Source organism: Pogoniulus pusillus, chromosome 24, assembly GCF_015220805.1.
Source record: "Pogoniulus pusillus isolate bPogPus1 chromosome 24, bPogPus1.pri, whole genome shotgun sequence".
NCBI classification, from domain to species: domain Eukaryota; kingdom Metazoa; phylum Chordata; class Aves; order Piciformes; family Lybiidae; genus Pogoniulus; species Pogoniulus pusillus.
Window position 1 is genome coordinate 6,342,745 of NC_087287.1, and position 21,688 is coordinate 6,364,432.

The 21,688-nt window shown below is 54.6% G+C and overlaps 1 protein-coding gene across 1 annotated transcript; it reads right to left on the reverse strand.

Moving 5' to 3' along the window:
* Window positions 1-4,024: 4,024 nt before the first annotated feature.
* On the reverse strand, window positions 4,025-21,688 carry CTSD (cathepsin D). The gene is made up of 9 exons (XM_064163175.1): window positions 21,468-21,688; window positions 20,505-20,661; window positions 18,010-18,133; window positions 16,218-16,336; window positions 11,520-11,719; window positions 10,151-10,273; window positions 8,680-8,824; window positions 7,696-7,794; window positions 4,025-6,845 (listed from the first exon to the last, which is right to left on the reverse strand). Exons 1-9 carry the CDS (start codon window positions 21,539-21,541, stop codon window positions 6,684-6,686), a joined length of 1,203 nt encoding a protein of 400 aa, XP_064019245.1. The 5' UTR covers window positions 21,542-21,688; the 3' UTR covers window positions 4,025-6,683.

Below are 21,688 nucleotides of genomic sequence, written 5' to 3' on the forward strand. Positions count from 1 at the left end.
GGGTCCTGCCAAGGCACAGAGGGGTTTATTAGAGCGATGAGTGCCTGTGACCAGACCTGGGTCTCTCTCCAGGACGCTGCTAAGAAGCAGCAGCAGCAAGGTGAGAGCGATGCTCCCGTGGGATTAAGAGGTTTGCAGGAGAGGCAGAGCTGTGGTCAGCTTTTCTGGAGGGCTTGGACAACCCCTGCAGCTGTGCAGAGCATCCTTCCCACAGGATCAGCGATGGAACCCCTCGGATGTGGATCCCTGCTGGCCAGAGGAGCTGCTGGGAAAATCGTGTAGGTAGGGCTGCTCCTCTCAGCACCACACAGCGATGGAGGGGCAGCAGAGTGGGTCTGCAGCAGGCAAAAAGAGGCAGCAAGCTGGCATAGGGGAAGGGGTTTGTGTGTGTGTGTGTGTGTGTGTGTGTGAACAGAGGTGGACATGTTCTCTGGGGTGAGTGGGACTGAAAGGTCAGGGAGGTTGGGTGGTTGCAGTTTCTCTTCTCCAGTTACCAGGTCTACCCCCAGTTTGCAGGGCACTTCTGGGGCTTTGGGTTGGTGGTTCACCACCTTTCTTGCTGTGGTGAGGGGTGGGTTCCTGTGGGCCATGCAGCACCAAAAGCCATTCATGTAACTCTTCAAACCCAGGCAGCTGGCTGAAAAAAAAAAGTACTGATGATGCCAGAAATTCAAAGATCCTCAAATACCCTGCATCATTTTAACACTCCTGCTGGTTTCTGGGAGTCTTTAAAGGGGCAAGCTCTCAACCCTGAGGTCTAGGACCACTTTTCCTTTCAAACAAAAGCTGGCGTGAGGATGAATAATTGCCTGTGCCACTGTGGCATCGAGGCTCACTTCTCCTCCTAGAGGGACGAGCAGAAGAGAAAGATGTTTCCTGCCCCGGAGCAATTCTCCTGTAATCACGTTAGAGGCATGTGGGCTGTAGCAGAAGCACTCTAAGACCCGTGAGAAACTCTGCCATTCCAAATCCTACTCCAGCCCCCTGGAAAAACCATGAGCAGGACCTGCCCCTGATTGTTCCCAAAGGGCAAAGCCCACAGTGTCCCAAATGCTTTTCTCTATCCCCCCTATGAAATTCCTCAGTGAGTTGCTAAGGCCCAGAAGCAGTAAGGTGGCCTGAGGCTTGGAAAGGGGGGGGGGGGGGTAACCCCCATCTCCCTGCTCTCCTGGGATCTCCATCTCCTGTCCTCCAAGGTTTCAGTCTGCATTCTGCTGCTTTTCCCTCCCGAAGGAACCTAAAAATAAATGAATCCAGGAAAGAGTGGAAGAGGAAAAAGCCACCAGCCCCCAAAACAATGTGCTTAGTCATTCATGGTGAGTAAAAATAGTTCCCCAGTGAATGAGTTGCTGAGCCAACCAGATGAGCAAGTCATAGAATTGTGGAATCATAGAAAACCAGGTTGGGAGGGACCTCAGGATCATCTGGTCCAACCTTCTGGCATTGCCACAAACAAGGGGTCTCACCTTTGATCTGCTCGGGCAAGTTCTTGTCAGGCAAAGCCCTGGGCAGAGCTGGTTGAAGAAGGATCAGGCCCATGAAAGGAGCCCTGAGGGTCAGGCCAGAGCACCCTGCTGCTCGAAGGGATGTGTAGTGAAAGAGTTTATCTTCCTTGCATCAAAGACATTTAGCAGAGTGAGTTATCAACCGTTACATGCATCGAGTTCACAGGAGCCCAGAACCCCAGCACGATGGAGGTTGGAGGGCACCTCTGGAGATCATCCAGTCCAACCCCCCTGCTAAAGCAGGGGCACCCACACCAGCTTGCCCAGGAGCACAATGTCCGGGGGGTTAGAATCTACCCAGAGATTCCACAACCTCTCTGGGCAGCCTGCTCCAGGGCTTCAGCACCCTCACACCAAAGAAGTTTTTCCTCCTGTTCAGACAGAACCTCCTGGGTTCCACTTTGCCCCCTGCCCTGTCTCTGCCCACCAATGGAAAGAGGCCAATCTCATCCTCATGACCCCCACCCTTTAGACATTTCTGTGTCTAACTGGACTTCCTCAGGCTGCCAGACCTTGCCTTCCAAAGCAGGGAGTAGATGTCCCACTTCTCCACTTCAGGATCTAGGCTTCCAGCATGAGGCCACAAGGGTCTGGCCCTATCCTCTTGCCTCCCATCAGATCAATCCCCTCTCAGTTATGCAGAGATGGTGCAGTAAACAGAGGTGGGGGTTGGTGTCAACCTGAGCATTTGCTGGGCAGGTTAATGTGAAGCCACATGTGGGCACAGCTCCCTGCTGGAAAACCATGGGTGGTCAATCCTGGCTCTTGGCTTCTCCAGCTCTCAGCCAAGATCAAGCCTGTGATTGCCCCCACTGAGACATAACATCCAGGAGTCACAGCACGATTAAAGGCTTAGGCACAACCCCCCCCAGCAGAAACAATGGCCTCAGTTTCCCAACAGTAAATGCTTGGCAGAGAATGACTTCTTTCTCCCCTTGGGCTACTGAGGGACTGACTTCCAGGAGCCACGTGGCCCTTTCAGGTTAAATCCATCTCTCCTAGAGCAGAAGAGCTGTTGGGGGTATTAAGGCATCCTGGGGGAGCAGAGGCTGGTGGGGAAATCAGTTAAGCTCTCTCTCTGCGTGCTCAGAAGGCAGGATGGGACTTGGCTGCATCCCTCTTGCTTATGTAGATGCTGCTGTTTTCAAAGTCAGGATTAGCTCTTATCTTCCACCTGGCACATGGGGCCTGCCTTCTGCACTGGAGTCTGCAGCTCCTCAGTGGCAGCACTGAAAAAAAAAATCACACAGCCAGCCAAGAACCAGGGATTGTTCCTGGCCTTTGAAATGTTCCTCATCAGCAGGCTCTGGGAGCAGAAATGTCACACCCTGGTGGGGTTTGGACTCCAGTTGCTAAGTGCAGCCTAACTTTGGCTACTACAGGACCACTCTATGATCCAAGTCGAGCAGCAGCTTGTTCTAGCTGGCCCAGAACAAGCTGGGGACAGCTCTCCCACAAGCTGATGTATGCTACTGGAGAGCTACCCTTGGGCAATATGCAAGAAGGGAGAAGTGATCCCAGGAGAAGGCTGTAGGCTAGAAGATGTGCTAGGAGTACCTGTCACTCTGGTGGCACTGGGTCACCCTCCAGAGGGTGAGTTACTTGTTAATGCACTGAAAAAGACAAACCTGACAGGTTCCCAGCGTGTTCCACAGAATCCCAGCATGGTAGGGCTGGAAGGGACCTCTGACATCATCCAGTCCAACCCCACTGCTAAAGCAGGGGCTCCCACAGCAGCCTGCCCAGGAGCACAGTGGCCAGGTGGTGCTGCAATCTCCCCACAGAAGGCTCCACAACCTCTCTTTGGTAGCCTGCTGCAGGGCTCCAGCACCCTCACTGCAAAGAAATTTCTCCTCCTGTTCAGATGGAATCTCCTAGGTTCCAGTTCGTGCCCATTGCTCCTTGTCCTGTCTCTTGGCACCACTGACAAGAGTCTGGCCCCACCCTCTTGCCCCCCACCCTTTAGCTGTTGCTGAGCATTGAGCAGATCCCTTTTCAAGCTGCTGTTCTCCAGGGACTCAGCCCCAGGGCTCTCAGTCTTTGGTCCCCCCAGAGCTGCTCCAGGCCTCTCAGCAGCTTTGCAGCTTCCACTGACATCTCTCCAGCAGTTTCCTATCTCATCAAGTGGGGAGCCCAGGACTGGACCTGGTACTGCAGATCTGGCCTCACCAGGGCAGAAAGGAAGAACCTCCCTCAGCCTGCTGGACACACTCTTGTGGCCTTTCTGGCCACGAGGGCACCCTGCTGGCTCATGGTGAACTTGTCCACCAGCATGTCCAGGTCGTTTTCCAGAGAGCTGCTTTCCAGTGGTCACTCTCACCTGTAGTGGTGCAGGGGATCAGGGATCATTCCTCCCCAGGGGCAGCACCCTGCACTTGCCCTTGTTTCCTTCTCAGAGGGAAGGGAAAGAGCCCTTCTGAAAGATACAGGGACACACTGGGACAAGGGGCCAAGGAGCCAGTGTCTCTGCCCACAGCTTGTGTGGCATCTGAAGCTGCTGAAGGAAGGAGCACTCAGAGTTAAGGGGGCAGTACTGTATTTTCTTCTCCATGGTCTAAGATGAGGCAGAAGTTCTGACAACAGATTAGATTAAAAACCAACCAACCAACCAGTCACACTGTTAGAGCTTGGTTTAAAAACACAAATAAAAGGAGGGGAGAACACCCCTTCAGGGAAGACCACCATGAACTTCTCTTCCAGCCTACCCCACATCACTCAGGGCATTGCTGTGGGCCATGCTCTGCCCCCATCTCCTGCCCAAGGACAGGCCTCAGCCCAGCCTGGGGTTACCACAGAGGTGACAATGCAGATGCTGTGGGGCACTGCACACTCAGCAGAACCACGGCTTGGTGGCTGCTTCTGCTTCACCTTGATGCTGGAGGTGTTCAGAACACCCTGCCAGACCCACATCAGGTCTGCACAGCAGGTAACAGAGGCTGTCTCTGTCTTCCCACGCTGAAGGAATCCTGCAGCTGGGGAAGTGATGTAGCAGGACACTGTGGGCACTCAAGTGGTGTGAAACTGGGGCTCTCTGGAGAGGTGCTGAGGATCTGCTGAGCTGGGAGTGCCTACTGAAGGGCTGGTTTTGGGGACACACTGCTATTCTCTAGCCAGTCCATAACAGATGTCCTCAGGCCTCTGGATGCAGGGTTGCAGGTGAAGATACCACAGGCAGAAGCAAGCTTGGGGAGTAAGAGTTGTCACATCTGGGGTTGCAGAGGACTGTGCACATGTCCCAGGTGTGCCCAGGCCTTTCCTCACTGCCCACACCAGACCCCTGCAAGGCCTAAGGCAGGGTTGTAGAGCCAAACCCATCAGTGGGTGGGGACAGGGGATTCACAGGCTACCTACTCACTGCTCTCCTATAGCTCACTTTGTGACCTCTGCCCCGAGCCTCTGGTGCTCCTGGTGAATTCAGGACTGGGGGTGATGCACATCATGTCACCACCTAGTCACCCACTGCCCAAAGACCCTTCCTGGGAGCTTCTTCAGCCCCACTGGTACTGCTGGCAGGATAACTCTGGGAAGCCAGGATTTTTACCTGGTCTGGGGTCATGGTGCTGACTTGGTCTTCTTGCCACCCTCAGCTTTGCCCTTCACCTGCTGCCTCTCCCTGAATTCAGGACCTGAGCCCTGCTGCCACCCTCAGCTTTGCCCTTCACCTGCTGCCTCTCCCCAGCTTCAGCACACTGGGAAAGCAAAGAGAGTCTTTCAGTCCCAGCACAGGCTGGGCCTCTTAGCAGACTCTCTTCTGCTTTCCAGTACCACTTCAAACTCACTTCATCATCCTCCCAGCTCCACCAGTGTTTGCCTGCTGACGCCAGCCCAGTGAAGCGAGCAGCTCCATATGTGCAGCTATGAGATCCTCCTCTCCAGGAGGGCCTGCAAGCACAGCTATAGCAGCCACAACCTCCCCAGGCAAGGCGCTGCCCCTCTGCAGCTGCACACAGGGTGGACAGGAACAGAGCTCACAGCAGGGTTAGTAAAGTGGAAAGCAGGTCAGGAGGGGTTAAAGGCAGTTGGGGTTTGGGATGGGGCAGCAGGGAAAGCAAGTGCAAGCCCAGCAGCTGCCACAGCTCCTTCCTCTGCCCAGGCTTGGTGGCTCTGCCACCTGTCTCTGGGCTTCTGGGCAGTTCAAAATGCTTCAAGCAATGTTCCCAAAAGCTCTGATGTGGCTGACAAACCCCTATGAGTTCTACCAGTGTGATTTCAGCTCGACCACTTGGCTGGCTTCAGGAAACATTACTCTCAGCAACTTGGCTGTGGATGGAGCTGGGAAGATTTGTGGTTAGAGTTCAAACTGCAGGAGAACCTCTAACAAGTGACTTTGCTCAGCAGGAGGCTGGGCCTTCATGGCCATGAATTCAAGTGACCTCTGTGCAATCCTATCTTGACCCCAAAGAAGCTGAAACCCCACTATGAATCCCTGTGCTGTTAGGTCCAGGCATGTGCACTTCATGCCTCCAGCTCTCTCCCTAGTGCTATCACCACACACAACCACATCACCAGAACCCTTGGGCATGCTACCATGATCCCTTGCTGCTCCAGCCCAGGACATGTTCTCCTAGGACCAAGTCAGCACAAACCCACCAAAAAAAAAAAAAAAGACCTACCAGTCACTGCCTCAGCCTATTGTGGAGGGCTGCTGAAGCCTCTCCCCTACCTCTCACTCCCCCACTGCATCAGTGAAAAAGCAAGAAGTGGTTAGGTGCTTGACAGCCCTCCCCATCCCTCTCCCCCAGCACAGAAGGCCAAACCCAAGAGCAGCCACACAGCTTCTCTGCAGGAAGAGAGGTGCTGGGGACTGGGCCCAGCCAGCTGCACCTCCAGGAAGGAGACCAGGGCTGTGAGACTGGAGAGGGTCTTGTTCAGCTCTGAGAATCATCCCTACAAACAAACATTGGAAGACCTAGAAGTAAAGCAAGGGGCTAACTCCAGCTGGAGTTGTCAACTAGAGACCTCCCAGCACCACTTAGAGGGGGGGAAAAACATAGCTAGCAGGGCACTAAGGACTATTTTCCATGTCACTTTGAATCTAGTTCCATTTCTTTTTCTTGGGTTTGCTTTTTGTTTGTTTTGCTTTCCACTCACTGGGATTCTAATCCTGGGAATCCTTCCCTGTGGCTCCCACATGTAGGGGTGTGTGTGTGTGTGGCAGAGGCAGCAGGGCTCGGGCACTTAGGCACATTTGGCAAAGCCAACGGAGTCGTTATCGCGGTCGAAGACTGTGTAGTAGGGACCAATGAAGACATCTCCCAGGATCCAGAGGGGACCCCCAGGGGGTGGGACATCCAGGCCTGAAAAGCCACTCAGGCAGATGGTCTCTCCTTGTGCAGAAACCTGGAGAGAAGAGTGACAGCTTCAATCTAAGGAGGTCCTCTTCTCCCTCAGGCTCAGCAGTAACAACTGCAAACACCTTCGGCCCCTCCCAGACTGAGGTCTGCAGCTTCCAAGAGTAACTCCCCACCTGTCACTGCCACCACTCCAAACCCAGCTCCCCCTCCTTGGAGATCCATTAGCTTCCAAGAGTAACTCCCAGCCTGTCACTGCCACCACTCCAAACCCAGCTCCCCCTCCTCAGAGATCCATAGCTTCCAAGAGTAACTCCCAGCCTGTCACTGCCACCACTCCAAACCCAGCTACCCCTCATCAAAGACCCACAACTTCCAAGAGTAACTCCCAGCCTGCTGCTTCCACCACTCCAAACCCAGATCCCCCTCCCAGAGCCCTTAATGCAGCATAAAGCAAAGCCACATGGGCCCCTACACATCCCAGCCCACCCAGCTCTCAGAGTGGTTAAGAGATTCTGCACAAGATGGTCTCTGCAAGCTGACTTTGATGGTTTAAATGCCAGGCTGGTGGCCTCTGTTATGACAAGGCTGGCCTGAAGGCAACAGAATTCAGCAGGAAAGGGCAAATTCTTTGTAGGATGTGATTGAAGAGCCTGCTTGCTGTTTCTCTCCCATCTTGCCATCTCTCAGGGAGCCTTGTTCCTCCTGGACTCAGGGTGGTGGCACTGCTGGTGGAACCAGGCAACCTCACCAGTCATGCCAACCTTCCAGGCTTTTCCCCCAAATGCCAGCTGGAGCCTTGATTTGCTGCCCTGGCACTGTGGGTTTCATGGCTGAAGTTTGAGTGGAGAAGAGACAAACTCAGGAGTGTGGAGCTGGCAGAAGCTGCCTGGACATACCTTGAAGACATACTGGTCTCCAGTCAGCTGGTAGGGCTTCCCTCCCAGTGTCAGCGTGACGACAGGCAGAGAGGAGATCTTCTCACAGGGGATCACATACTGAAATGACAGCAAAGGCTTTAGGTGGCAGCTCCCTGGCCTCTCCCAGGCAATCATAGTTTTCCTATGGTTTTGCCCAAACCCAGCTCATTTCAGGCTGCAGAAGAGGCTGCAACTGGGACATACAGGCTGCTCCCTGGCCACAGAGTTTTAGAGATGGAGCCAAAGGATGCTGGGTTCAGTTTCTGCTTTGAGCACCAGCACGCAGCACCTGATATGCAGCAGAACTAGGAGGTCTTTCCTCTGCCACAGGATGGGGAGGCTCAGTACAGCCTAGAGACAGACAAGGACCCCCAGTGAGGAACAGACAAAAGCTTGTTTAACACTGGTGAGCCTCTGGGAGAGTAGCAGGTCTAAGGCAGTTTTCTGCAGCACATGGTCTGATGCTGCAGAGAAGCCCTACAAGTGCTCATGGCTCCAATTTGGGAGGGGTTTCAGAGCAGAAAATCCCCCTAGAGGGTCCTTCCAATCCCTGTTCCTCCACAGTTCCAGGGAGGTGACCTTGTGAGCTCAGCTCAGATGGTTAAAAGCTTGGCAGCAAGGGTTGTCACCTGCACTGAACATGTTTGTGTGAAAGTGCCTCTGGACTCATGAACTTAAATCCTTTGCCTCAGCTGCAACCCACACTCCTCCTCTGCCTCTCAGAGATGGGTGGCAGAGGTGATCCAAAGCCTCCTGAAGTTCCTGGAGCCTGACCCCCTTCTGAAAGCATGAACAAAGAAGTGAACACAACACTACCCAGGGCCAAAAAATAGAAGGGTCCTTGCTATACCAGAGGCTCTTCCAGGAGCACAGAGGGAGCAGAAGAGCAGCATTCCTAGAAGGATCTGAGTGCAAAGCAGGACATCAGTATGGATGCTGTGACAGCCACAGACTCAGCCTCACCTGGCCTTTGATGAGGGGTTTTGCACCAATGGCTGTCTGCAGCTCTTTCACTTCCTTGCTGGGGCCAGTGATGAGGGAGGTCCCAGTGTCCACGATGGCCTCACAGCCTCCTTTACAAAGAGTCAGCCCATTGGCAACATCCACCCTGAGGAGAGATGCCCAGACAGAAGACAACCCTTAGAAACCTCCTGCTGAAGGCTGCAGGAAGCAGCAGGCAAAGACTTGAAGATAGTTTAGCCTGGACTGTATGGAGCACACAAGGGAGGGCTGTGACAGACACCCAGGAAGGACAGACCCTCAGAAATGCTGATGCAGCATCAGCTGCAGTGCACAGCCCCCCAGCTCCTGACTGAGTGGGTGCCCTCAGGTGTTGCAGGGAGCCTGGACTGCTGCCTGCACTCCACAGTGAGCACTGCAGCTAATGGGCACTGATCTGTGCTTCTGTGGCTAAAAGGGTGGTGTGACAGTTGAAGGGGGCACAGGCAAGGCAAGAGGGGAAAGGGAAGCAGAACTGGTTTGGCTGGAAAAGACCTCTAAGGTCATCATCAAATGCAGCTGCTAACCTAACAGCACCACAACCTTTAAACCACGTCCCTAACTGCCAAGTCCACACACTTCTTGAGCACCTCCAGGGTTGGCAACTCCACCTCTCTGGGCAGCCTGTTCCAAGGCCTGACCACTCTTGCAGGATGGAAATTTTTCCTAACACCAAAGCTAAACCTCCCATGGCAGAATTTCAGGCCATTTCCTCTTGCCCTATCACCTGACTCTAAGGAGAGGATGTTTGTGTGCACAGAGGGGAAGGGTTTGTGTGCAAGGAAAAGGCAAGACAGGAGCTGCCTGGCTTCCACACGCAGAGACAAAGCTGCCAGCCAAGGCCCTGCCAGGCTCTGCCCAGGCATCAGGGCTGGGGGTGGGGGGAAAAGAGAACTCAAACCCTGCACAGGGCAGGGATGTGATCTCCAGGAAAAGGACACGCTCTGGTCACAGCCTGCTTTCAAGTTGCCATCATCACGTGGCAGAGCTGAGAATAGACGCTGGGGGCTGGCCGGCAGCTCAGCCCTGCTCCCCTCCCCTCTGCTCCCAGGAGCGCTGATTGCCGCCGTGCCCTTCACTCAAGGGCTGCCTCCCTGCAGCCTCAGCCTGCTTCACCGCGGCTCAGGCCTGCCTGAGAGCTCAGCAAAGCCCAGCTTTAATGTCCAAGGCTCTCCCTGCCCATCGGCAGGACATGCTGGCATTTCTGCCCTGCTTCACAGGGCTGCAGCAGGTGTTTGAGGGTGAGATTTTTGCAGAACACTTCCTGCTGTTTTCAGCCTCTCCTCCCCCTTCCAGCGACAAACGACCCAGCCTTAGGGTGTGATTTTAATTTGCCCTTTTTTTATGGTGTTGCAGGGTTAGAGATGATGGCTTTTCAGGGAGGGTCTCAGCCCAGCCCCAGGTGCAGATGTGGTGAGGTGGCAAAGGGACTTACGCATCCATGTGGACCTGCCAGTAGGCCTTGCGTGTGACGTTGACCCAGCTGAAGTCACCGCTGTAGTACTTGGGGTCAGTCCCTCCCAGGAGGAGCTCACCACCAGGCTGAGCTGTAGGGTCTCTGCGAATAAGAAGCCAAACCAAAACCCCAAAACAATGAACATCAGAGTCAAGGTGAGACAAACTCCCCCTCCAGGCACCCACAGAAGTATAGGAGTGAAGTGTAGCATGAGAAGCACTGGAGACAGACTTAGAGTCATAGAGTTGTTTCAGTTGGAAGTGACCTCTAAAGATCACTGAGTTCAGCCACCAACCTAACAGCACCATGGCTGTAAACCATGTCCCAGAGTGCCATTAAACCATGTCCCAGAGTGCCATGGCCACATTCCTTGAACACCTCCAGGATAACTCCCCTGCCACTTATATTGTACCACGTCAGTATAAGGAGAAATGATATTGTGGGGTAGGGAAATGGAGACATTTTGGCCCAACCCAAGCATCCTGCAATTTTTTGCTTGCTTCTCTCACAGACACCTGGAGAAACTGGCTGCAGGGAAGGGGAACTGAGCAGTGACAGAAGGATCCCACAGACAAGCAGCCTGTAGCAAGCCCCCGTGCAGGGCTGGCTGTGGCTGCTGCAGCATGAGGTTATCTGCGCTCGCCTCGGCGCCAGCCAGCAGCCTCCTCAAGGTTACTCTCAGATAAAACCTTGCTGCTGAGCAGATGGGAAGGAACATGGTGATGGGGGAGGGTTGGAGCAACAAGGGCCAGCAGCAGCCCTCTCTGTGTGCTACTTTTTGGGCTGAAGTAGTTCAGAGTCCCCCTGCTGCAGTGCCAAGAGGGTGGTGGAGTGGCCAGAGGGGAGCAGCAGAGAGTGGGGAAGGTGCTGGGAGCTGCAGAAGAGGATTTCCTGGGGGGTGAGGGATTGCTAGCCCCATGAGCAGTGATGACTGGTGGGGTGATGCAGTGGTGGCCATGTGGTCTGCAGATTTCAGCACCAGACTGGGGCTGTGTTTCCCTCCCTAACAGGGACTGCACTAGCAGCATGCAATCTCATGATCACAGCCCTGTTTATTTTTACTTCTCTTTCCTCTGGAAACATCCTCTGTCTCCTCATCAGTTAAGAAACCCAGTAGTAGATCTACCCAGCTTTTTATCAGTGCAATAGCTGCATTTCTACTGCTCTCCTCCTTACACCAAAGCAGTAAACAGAAGAGATTTGGCATGACTGCTCCAGCAAGGAAATCTGATCTGATGCTGGTCAGGGCATAAACCAGCACACAAGAGGTTCACCTAGGAGACAGAAATGCCCAGCTGGGCTGTGCTTGCCCTTGCAATGAGAGATGTGACATCAAACCCAACATTACCTGTTCAGGTAGAAGGAGAAGATGTTTTTCTCAATCAGCTTCTGTTGCATGATGTTATCAAAGAAAGGGGTGACCATGTCCACAGAGATCTTGGGGAAACCCATGCCCAGGATGCCATCGAACTTGGCAGCAATGAACGTGATGCCTGGCTGCTTCAGAGCCTCCCCGAAGACCTGGTTCTTGATTTTCAGGTTACCCAGCTGAGGGCAGAAGGGGAGGGAAGGGAAAAAGCATACTGTAAAGGAAACTGACTCGAGGGACCGGGCTGGAAACAGGATCTCAGCGAGCACCGGCTGCAGCACGTCCCTCAGTGCGCTGCCACACTCCTGCCTGCTTTCACCTTTGCAGGCAGCTGCAGAAACCTGACACCCTGGTGCCACTTTTCTTGGGGTGGGGGTAGGAGGCACAGGCCAATCTGGCAGCACAGTGGCATCTCCCGAGTCCCTGCAACGCCCAGTGCAGCCCTAAAGGCAGGAGCCCCTGTTCGCTCTTTGCCCACCTCTCTCAGCCCCTTCAGCCTTTTGCTGGGTCCCAGCTTTGCCCATGCAGCTCCTTTTTGCACAGAGGGTTCTCTGTCACTTCATCCTCTCTGCAGCCCTTCTCCTATTGCCTGCTTCATCCTTTCCTCAGTCTGAAAAGCTCTTGTCCTGTGCCTTTAACACACTCTTCCACACCATCTTTGAAGTCATCCCCACGTCCTATGCCCTTGAGTGTTTCACCCACCCTCAGCTGGGAGCAGAGATCCTTCTCACCTCTGCCAATGACCTCTGTGATCTCCCCTACATCAGCAACATCCCCAGGATATTGTTCCATCTCCCAGAGGAGCCACCAGCCTGCAGAGACCTTCCACGGGAGGGAAGAAGACCCAGGGAGGTTGAGCCCAAAGCTCAAAAATAGCAAGTGGAGTGCTCTGAAAGCAAAAGGTCACCTCTCTTGCCAGCCACAAGAAGGCCTGGCGTTCCCAGCTGGAAAGCTGAAATGCTTCCCAAGGGCAGATCCCCAGAAGGAGGAGATCACAGAAAGCAAGAAATCACAGAAAGCAGGATAACTTTGCTGACAGGCAGCAGGATGGGGCTGCTGGCTCCTAGTTCTATGAGTTCAGGAGGTTTTTTGAGCTCCTGGCTGACCACAGGCAATTTCAGCATCTGTGCTGGGACAGTTTCAGCCTCTCAGCCTGCAGCCAGCAGCCCCGGAGCCCAAAGCTGGCCTCTTGCTACCTGATGGCAGATAACGATCCCTATAATTAATAATATCCCCCCAGGGCTCCACAGTGCAAGGCTGAGGGGGGAGGTGTTGGCTTTAATGGTGTGGGAGGCTTGTGCCAGGAAAGGGCGATCGAGCCTTGCAAGAGCTCAAAGCCACAGGGCAGGATGTGGGGCAGGAGCGCTGCGGCAGCGCATCTGCTTGCCAGCACGTGGCAAGAAGCGCCCCAGCTGCGTGCCACAGGCTTGCAAAAGCCCCACTGCTTGGCCCCAGCGGTCCTGCAGCACCTTGGCTAAAGCCTCCACTGAAAAACAGAAGGATAGGACCTGATAGAAGTGGCACCTGCTTTGGTAGAACGGTGCCCTGGGTGTACAACCCAAGAGGGAAGGAGGCGTCTGTCTGGTAGCGCAGCCTCAGCAGCACCTGAAACCCAAGAGCAGCTCCAGCTGAGCTCTGGCACTAAGAGACATATCCTCATGCCATCATAAAGCTGATTTGGTTGGGAAAGGCCTTGAAGGTTGAGCCCTACCATCAACCTAACACCACCATGGCCATTAAATCCTGCCCCAAAGCACCATGTCCAGATGCTTCCTGAACACCTTCAAGGATGGTGACTCCACCACCTCCCTGGGCAGCCTGTTACAATCCCTGACCACTCCTGTAGGAAAGAAATTTTTCCTAGTATCCAACCCAAACCTCCCCTGGCACAATTTCAGGCTATTTCCTCTTGTCCTATCACCTGGTATTAGAGAACAGATGAACACCCACTTGGCTCCAACCTCCTTACAGGGAGCTGTAGAGAGCAGTGAGGTCTCCCCTCAGCTTCCTTTTCCCCAAGCTCTAAACAGCCTCACCTCCCTCAGCCACTCCTCACCAGACCTTCTCTGCAGACCCTTCCCCAGCTTTGTTGCCCTTCTCTGGACACACCCCAGCACCTCAAAGGCCTTCTTGGAGAGAGTGGTCCAAAACTGAGCCCAGTCCTTTATCTCTGTCCCTCACCAAAGTGACCAGAAATCATCACCAGGAGTTGGATGTGTAGTGGCCTCCCTACAGTGTTCTGCAGACAGGTGTTGGCACCCTGCAGCTCACTCAGCCTCCCCAAGAGTGACCTCAGCCAAGTGAGCAAGCACCAGATGAAGGTAGTCTGGAAATGATGACCACCATGGCATGGCTTGGCACCATGCTTGGGTGGGGCTCCCCAGTGCAGAAGCACAGGGGAGAGGTGAGCAGGGGCCTATCCACACTGCAGCCCTGAGAGAGATCTTGTGCCCCACAGTCAGCAATGCTTCCTCTGCTGTCCTTGAAGGACATCTCAAGGTTGAGCTGCAATAAAAGGATGAGATGCTCAAGCAGCAGAGAGCTGGCTAAACCCACTGCTCTTCAGAGAGCTACAGGGCATCATTCCTCCACAGAAGGAGGGAGGGTGTTCAACATGAGCTCAGTACAGGGCTGAGTGACTCTGGAGCACCTGCAAGGCAGAACCTTTCAGTCAGATGTCAGTGCTGCACAGGCTGCTAGGGCTCCTTGCACCCATCAGGATGGCTGGAACTGAGAGGGTCGCCCTGGAGGCTGCTTCAGTGTCTGGATTTCCAGCTTGGGAGCTTGCCTATGGGATGCTGTGCATCAGTGGAAGCATCTTGGTGCCCAAGTTGAAGGTCTGAGTTGCCTCTGCACTTGTGTACTGCAAGCATGACACTCCTCAGGCTCCACACAGAGTTTTTTTTCCACTTGCTTTTGCCCAGACAGAAACCAAATGCTCCAAGCTGTGCTGCCTGCCAAAAGCCATCCCCACTGCCCAAACAAGCTCAGGCACAAAATCCTTCCTCTGGGCCACTGGGAAGCAGAGAGCGAGAAGGCATCAAGGTAACAATTACCAAAAAATAAACCAAAAACCACCAAAAACAGCCAAGAAAAAGCTGCAGTTCTCCTTCTGACTCACTGCAGCCCCTTCAGTAAGCCTGAAAGGGCCTCACCCAGCCTCCACTTTCACAGTATAACACAGTTTGCTGCTTGCCTGGCTGCCCTGCTCCTCTGCTGGGGCGAGCACAGATGCCCCTGCCTGCATCTGCAAACCCAATCCATTAATGCTACAGCCAAGGTGCCTTCAACTGGCAGGAGCCACAGGGAGGCTCTTTTTGTGGCAGGGCATGTTGAGGGATGCAGGAAATAAATGGGATGGTGAGACTGAAATGGACACTGAGCCTGGTGGGCTACAAGAGGAAGAGAGCAAAAGCAAAGGTGTGAAGTTGCTGGCAGCTCCTGTGGTGTTCCCCCACAGCTTTGTCTGTACTGATGTTTGGGGTTCACTGAGCCCTCTCCTACTAAAGATGGTCCTGCAGCCAGCCTCAGCTGTAGGTACCTTTGGCTGGTGCTTCCAGGCCTAAAATTTTCCTACTTGGGTTCCTCTTGGATATCTTCCTTTTGATCCTGATGAAATTGAGTCATAGAATGGCTTAGGTTGGAAGGGATCATCAACTTCAACACCCCTGCCATAGGCAGGAACACCTCTCAGCTAGGCTTGGTTGCCCAAGGCCTCATAGAACCTGGCTTTGAACACCTCCAGGGAGGGGTCAGTACTTTTCAGTGGAACCCAACACAGAAACCCCCAAACCTGCAGGTTTATGTGCTTATTCAAAGCTTCTGCTTTGCCTCCACCCTCTGCAAAACAAACACATGCTCTGATCCCTACCAGGCCACCTAGTAATCCAGGAGCACGTGCACTGCTGACGTGCAGCAGCTGGCAAGCTCTCAGGAGCTGCTGCACCTGGAGGCAGTCACGCGTGGATTGGGATCCAGTTCTTGACACCAGACCAGAATGGGGCAACAAACAGCCCATTTCTGAACAGTGTTTGGGCACCTGCCCACGTGGATGGCCACTACCACATGCATATTGGCCAGCAACAAGCTGGGCACCACCAGCAAGCCTGTGTGCTGGTGTGCACCCAGGCTGGGCACCTATCACAGAACTTTAGAGGCTGGAAGGGGGCTGCAGAGATAGAGTCCAACCCCCCTGCCAAGGCAGGATCACTCAGGGTAGCTCACACAGGAATGCATCCAGGTGGGTTTGGAAATTCTCCAGAGAAGGAGACTCCACAACCTCTCTGGGCAGCCTGCTCCAGGGTTCTGTCACCTTGACTGGAAAGAGGTTTCTCCTCATGTTAAGGTGAAACCTTCTGCATTCCAGTTTGCAGCTGTTGCTCCTTGTCTTATTGCTGCAGACCACCAAAAAGAGGTGGATCAGAAGGAAAAGGGTTGGAGAGTTGGCTAGAGACTGCTGACCTGCTGATTAATAGGAGCTGGAAGGGACCTCAAAAGATCATCTAGTCCAACCCATACCTTCCTCCTTCTCTGCCTGCCTCCTCACCACCTCATTTCAAAGCACCTGGAAACAGTCTCCATACAAGCAGGGCACTCAAGAAGGGAGACTGACTGAAACCCAGTGGCTTTCAGCAGCCTGCTCTGGGGCAGCCCCAGGCAAGGATAGCTGCTACTCACCGTGACAGTGTCCTGGCTGAGGTACCCAGAGAGGCTCCCTGTGCCGTAGTGGATGGCGAACTCGGTGCCGTTCTCCACGTAGGTGCTGGATTTGGAGCCATCATACTTGTGGTGCAGCCCTGCAGCCAGGGAAGGGGACAGAGGGACACACAACATTAGCACTCCTTGGTGCCTAGGGCTCCCCAGTCCCCAACCCCACACCGCCCTGCTCATCTGGACAAACAGACACTCAACCACCTGAAGATGGGCTCGGGCCCAGCATTTGCCAAGCCCAAACTGCTCAACAAAGCATTTCCAACGTCTGGGGAATGAGGTGGGCAGATCCAATTTGGCTGTTAAATCCGATTTGGCCACCAGGTATTAAAAGCCCAGGGGCTATGTGGCTGGCGTGTCAGAGTGTGTCAGACAGCAGAGCTACAATGTCCCCCCCCACCTCCCCTGTGTCAGGGTGGCTTTAAATACTTGCTCTGGGCACAAACATTTTTACTTTATGGATTGAGTTGTTTCTTTGATTAGAACTAGCTGGATTTTCCTCCACACCCCCCCCCCCCCTTTTTTTTTTTTTTTACACAGTCACTCTTTTTTGCACAGAAAGGGCTCATTATATTTTTACTTGCAGAGAAGAGCTTTCCCCTTCTAAGCTGCTTTTCCCCTTGGAGAGGCTGTGAACTGTAAGATATCCCTGGGTTTATGGCCGAGCAGATTCCTCCTCTGCAGATTCCTCCCAAGTCACGAGTTGGGCAGTGGTGTGCAGTGAGCTCAGCCAGCCCAGCTCCACGACTGCTTGGCTAGCAGGACAGAGAGTGCTGAGGACAGACCAGCTGAGCCTCGTGGAAACCAGCAGGCTGCACTAGGACTTCCCCAGCTGGGCTGTCTGGATCCCAGTCTGGCAGGAGGTGAGGCTCATTGCATAGTCAAGACAAGCCCTTTGATCCCAGCATGTCCCATGCCACTGCCTTGAGAAACCAGCTCCCTGCTGCAGATCTGGAACCCCCCAGAGCAGGGCTGGCCCTCACCACCCTATCTCACATACACCAAAAGAAGGTTCATCTCCTCTCTGGAGAGAGAGAAGAGGAGGATGTATAAGCATCCAGCTTTGCTCCCTCCCCACACTCAGCACTGTTGGGCCACCTCTCCTGATTACATTCCTTGAACTCCACAGGGTTCTCTGCTCAAGCAGCACAGCTGGTGGCTTTCAAATGGCATTTTGCCATCACCAGGCTTGACACCTTCAACTGTGGTGGAACTCCACTGCCCAGGAATGCTAGAGAGCAAAGCAAACTTGCAGTCCCTACAGTGCTCTCATCTTGCCGTGCCTACCTGGCTCTTGTTAATTATAAATCCATCAGCATGCAGGCACATGCTCTGTGCAGCAATAAAGCAGAAACTAGGACAGTTTGTATCAGATCTGGCAAGAGGTGGAGACATTTTTTGCCTTCCACTGCCTTTGCGCAATGGGGCAACAGCAGAGTTGGGACTGTAATTTGGGGTGAAACTTCCCAACCTGGGATGCTGCTCCCCAGCTTCAGGGCTGAGGCTGCTGGGGAAGGATTGAGGCTGTGCAGAGGTGACACAAAAAAACCCCCACTAAACAACCTAAACAGGAAGGGAGGAATGAAGGATGGATGGGGGAGGTTGGGATTCTACCTCCAGCACTGACCCTAAAGAGCCCATCAGCAGCTGGCAAGCCCTTTCATGCTGCTCCCTCAGTTTCTCCTCTTGCAACACCAGGATTTGCATTTGGCAGGGGAGGAGAAGCTGTTGAGCCATAGTTGCAATAGGTGACACTTACAGCAGGCAACGTCCAGCAGGTGACAGTGCACAGATGGCACCCAGAGGTTGGAAGAACCAGTGTCAAAGACCACAGTGAACTTCTGAGGGGGGGTCCCGATGCCGATCTCACCGTAATACTGGGCCTTCAAAGGAGGATAAGGGAGCCATGAGCAGAGGCAGCCAGCTAAAGGTAGGGATTAAAGTCCAAAACATCCCTTAGGATTTAACAAAGGATTAGCTTCTCATCTAGACACTGCCCTCCTCAGTCTGGTGGTGATGGGCTCCCAGCCCTCTTCCTTTGGAAGGGAGGCTCCTCTTTGGGGCTCACACCTCATTGCAGCGGGTGTGAAAAGGACAAATCCAGGAGGAGAAGTGGGATGGGTGCTTGCGGGGGAGGACTTTTGAAGCAGGAAGACAGGGCAGGAGAGAAGCAGAGCAGGTCTGCAGGCTGACATGTCATTCACTATAGGGAAAAGGAAAGGAAAAAAGAAAGAGATGGAAGGAAGCCAAGCAAAACACCTGCATTATTGAAAAGCTGAAACTGGCTGGGAAGCTGCGCTGCTGGCAGGTTTGCAGAGGAGCTGTGGGTTGCAGTGAGCAGCAGCTCTGCCTGCTGCAGGTGGTGGTAGGGTTGCTGGGGCTTCTGGTGTGTGCTGGTGAGTCCCTGGGGTGGGGAGAAATGAATAAATGCTCAGTCACAGGCCATCAGAAGACTTTAGAAGAGCTGGGGAGAGAAAGGGCTATCAACAGCACTGCCAGAGAGGGCTTCAGAGTGGTGAGGTGAGAGTTGGGAGAAATCCCTGTGCTGCAGGAATCTCATGGATATCCCTCTGCCCTGCAAGAGCATAGCTGCTGAAAGAAAACTGAGACACCTCTGGAAGGAAGAAGATGCATGGGGAATGCTCAACAGGTCCACGAGAGACCCATATTTTAACCAGCCCTCCCAATAAGACAGAAAGCCATACGGTGCTTGGCAAACAGATGGATCAGGGAAGTCAGCCTGTGGCCATTCCAACCCTCCCAGTCTGCTTAATTAAGGTGTGTGGGGGGGGAGAAAATAGGATTATCAAGCCTGCTCCCCTCCCGTGTGCTTAGTTTGCAAGGGTTGCTCACTGAGCAATTAATAATCCATTGCAATTAGCCATACTGGGGAGGCAGCACTTGCTTCCAGTGATTCTGCAACTACTGCTGGGCCTTGAAAAACAATTAACCTCCTCCCCTGCACACATCGACCCACAAGGGGTCCCAGGGGCTGGTGGGGACCACATGAAGTGGTCTAGGGAAGTTGTCATCTTTCATCCCAACGGCTCCTTTAGCAGCAAGAGCGTTTTTGGCTGGGCCAAGAGGGACCCAACGGTTCCTTATCTCCCACAGCAGGTCGGGCTGGTTCCCTTGTGACAAAGGAGCAGACCTCCAGCAAGCAGTGGCCCCAGCTGCGGTCACAGCAGACAACACCATGGTGTAACCACTACTACCACCCTGGCTGGCAGCATCAACAATTAAAACACCACTGGCCCTCCCCAGCGCACTCTCGGCAGAACAAGAGCTCCTGGGGAAGGGGAGCAGGGAGCAGCAGCCCAAATTAACATCCAAATACCCAGGGCCAGCTTTATTCTGCTGGCCAGTGCTCACATCCTAGCCCTGTGAGAGCCACGAAGGTACCTGGTGGTGAACCCAGAAACAGGAAACCCCACATGTGTCTGTTGGCTGGGAAAGGGCAAACCTCACATCCTTTCATCTGCCTTCTTCCACTTTGCTCCCGGAGCTGCCAAGAAGGTGGAGATGCAGGGTGGCTCTTTCCAAGGCTTGGCAAAAGTTGAAGGCTGGTTGGGGCCTTGAGCAACCTGATCTAGTAGGAGGAGTCCCTGCCCACGGCAGAGAGGTTGGAACTAGATGGTCTTTAAGGTCCCTTCCAAGCCAAACCATTCCGTGAGTGTATAAGCACAGCAAGATGAAGGCTCCTGCATCCCCAGTCCCATAGCAAGCTGGTGACCAGCCTAAGCCTTCCCTCCCTGCCCCATGCTCACTCTTTACGTCTCAATATGCCAAAGAGCAGAACATGATGATTTTAATCCCCATACTGCAAAAAGCAGAGCCTAAATGGGCCAGAAGATGCTTAGAAAGGACCACAAGCAAACAGGCCCCTATTTACAGCTGTTAATTAGTGACAAAGAGGAAAGAAAATAGGTCACAGAAGTTGCAGAGCTCCTGCTTGGGTGGCAGTAGGTTGTGTACTATAATAATTACTAACATTAGTGTTTTTAGTTTAGCAATGATGGGAAACAACTTTGAGCAACCATCCACCAAGCCATGAGAGTGCACAAATCTCCCCTACTGCATCAACATGTCTCCCTCCTTCACCTTCCAGGTGAGATGGGCTGGTGAAGCTGGCATGTTCCACCATCCCCCCAGGATGGGTACACCCCAAAGTGACGCTGTCCCAGCCTGTATTGTTCTGGGGTCCACAACAGTGGGAGGGGAGTGGTCACCAGGAGAAAGGGGACTGTTACTCACATCCATGTAGTTCTTCAGGAGCTCTGGAGTGGGCTCAGCCACATCAGCAAAGCCATACTTGAACTTGAGGCGCTGGGTGAGTGCGTTCACGTCTGGGATCTCGCTGCCCACCTCGTTCAGGACCCGCCGCATGGAGGGGAACCTGGTCAGGGGGATCCTGCGGGATTGGGGCGAACACCCACCTGTTAACGAGGGTGTGTGCATGGGGGGTGTCCCTCAGGGAAGGGGGCTGCTCAGCTCCACCAAAACCAGGGGACCTGCCAGCATAGGGGGATAGGATTTGGGCTCCACCGGCACCCTGGGCTGGATCCCCTTCTCCATGCCACACTTGGTGCTTTTCGCACGGCTGGAGAACGGAGTGTGAGCGCAGGCGGCTGCCAGGGTCACTGGGGGTACGGGAAACCTTGGGGAGCCCCCTCCGTGGGCCTGGACCGCCGCCTGGTAGGGGGTGGTGGGATGGGGACAGGACACACACCCAGCCCTGATCCTCCGCCTGGCATCGGGGGGGGGAGGGCGGGTCCCAGCCCTTCTCCTCTCTGCTTTAGGAGCCCATCCTATGCTCCCCAATACCCAGCCCTGCGTTTTGGGTGGCAAGGGCGGGGGAGAAACCATGCACCTCGGGGTCTGCTCCTGGCCTGCGCCTCCCGGGCTCTGCCCAGCATCACCCTCAGCGGCTGCAATACCCCCGCGGCGGCATTCGGCGGTGGGAGGGCGCACACCTGGCCTGGCACCCACAGCCCTTCCCAACCGAACCCTGGCCCAGGCCGTGCCTGTTTCCCCCCAGCCCCCGGGAGCAGCCGTGCGGCGGGAGGCTGCCTGCGGGGCGGCACCAGCACCCGGAGGCCCCGGTGCTGTGCGCATCCCCCCGCCATGCCCGGCCCCACCGCCATGCCCGGCCCCACGCCACGCTCCGGGGGAGCTCCGGCAGCCCCTCGGGCGCGCCCCCCCCGCACCGCGGCTCACCTGATGAGGGCCGAGCAGGGCCCCGCCAAGGCGAGGAGCAGCAGCGGGAACAGGAGGCGGCCGCGGGGCGCCATGGCGGCGGTGGCTGTGTCGGGAGGGGACGGAGGGTCCCGGTCTGGCGGCCGCTGCTCGGCTTTTGTAGGCGCGGAGCCCCCGTCCGGGCTCTCTGCGGTCAGCTGACGAGCTAAAATTGCCACCGGCGGCGTCACGGGAGGCGGGCC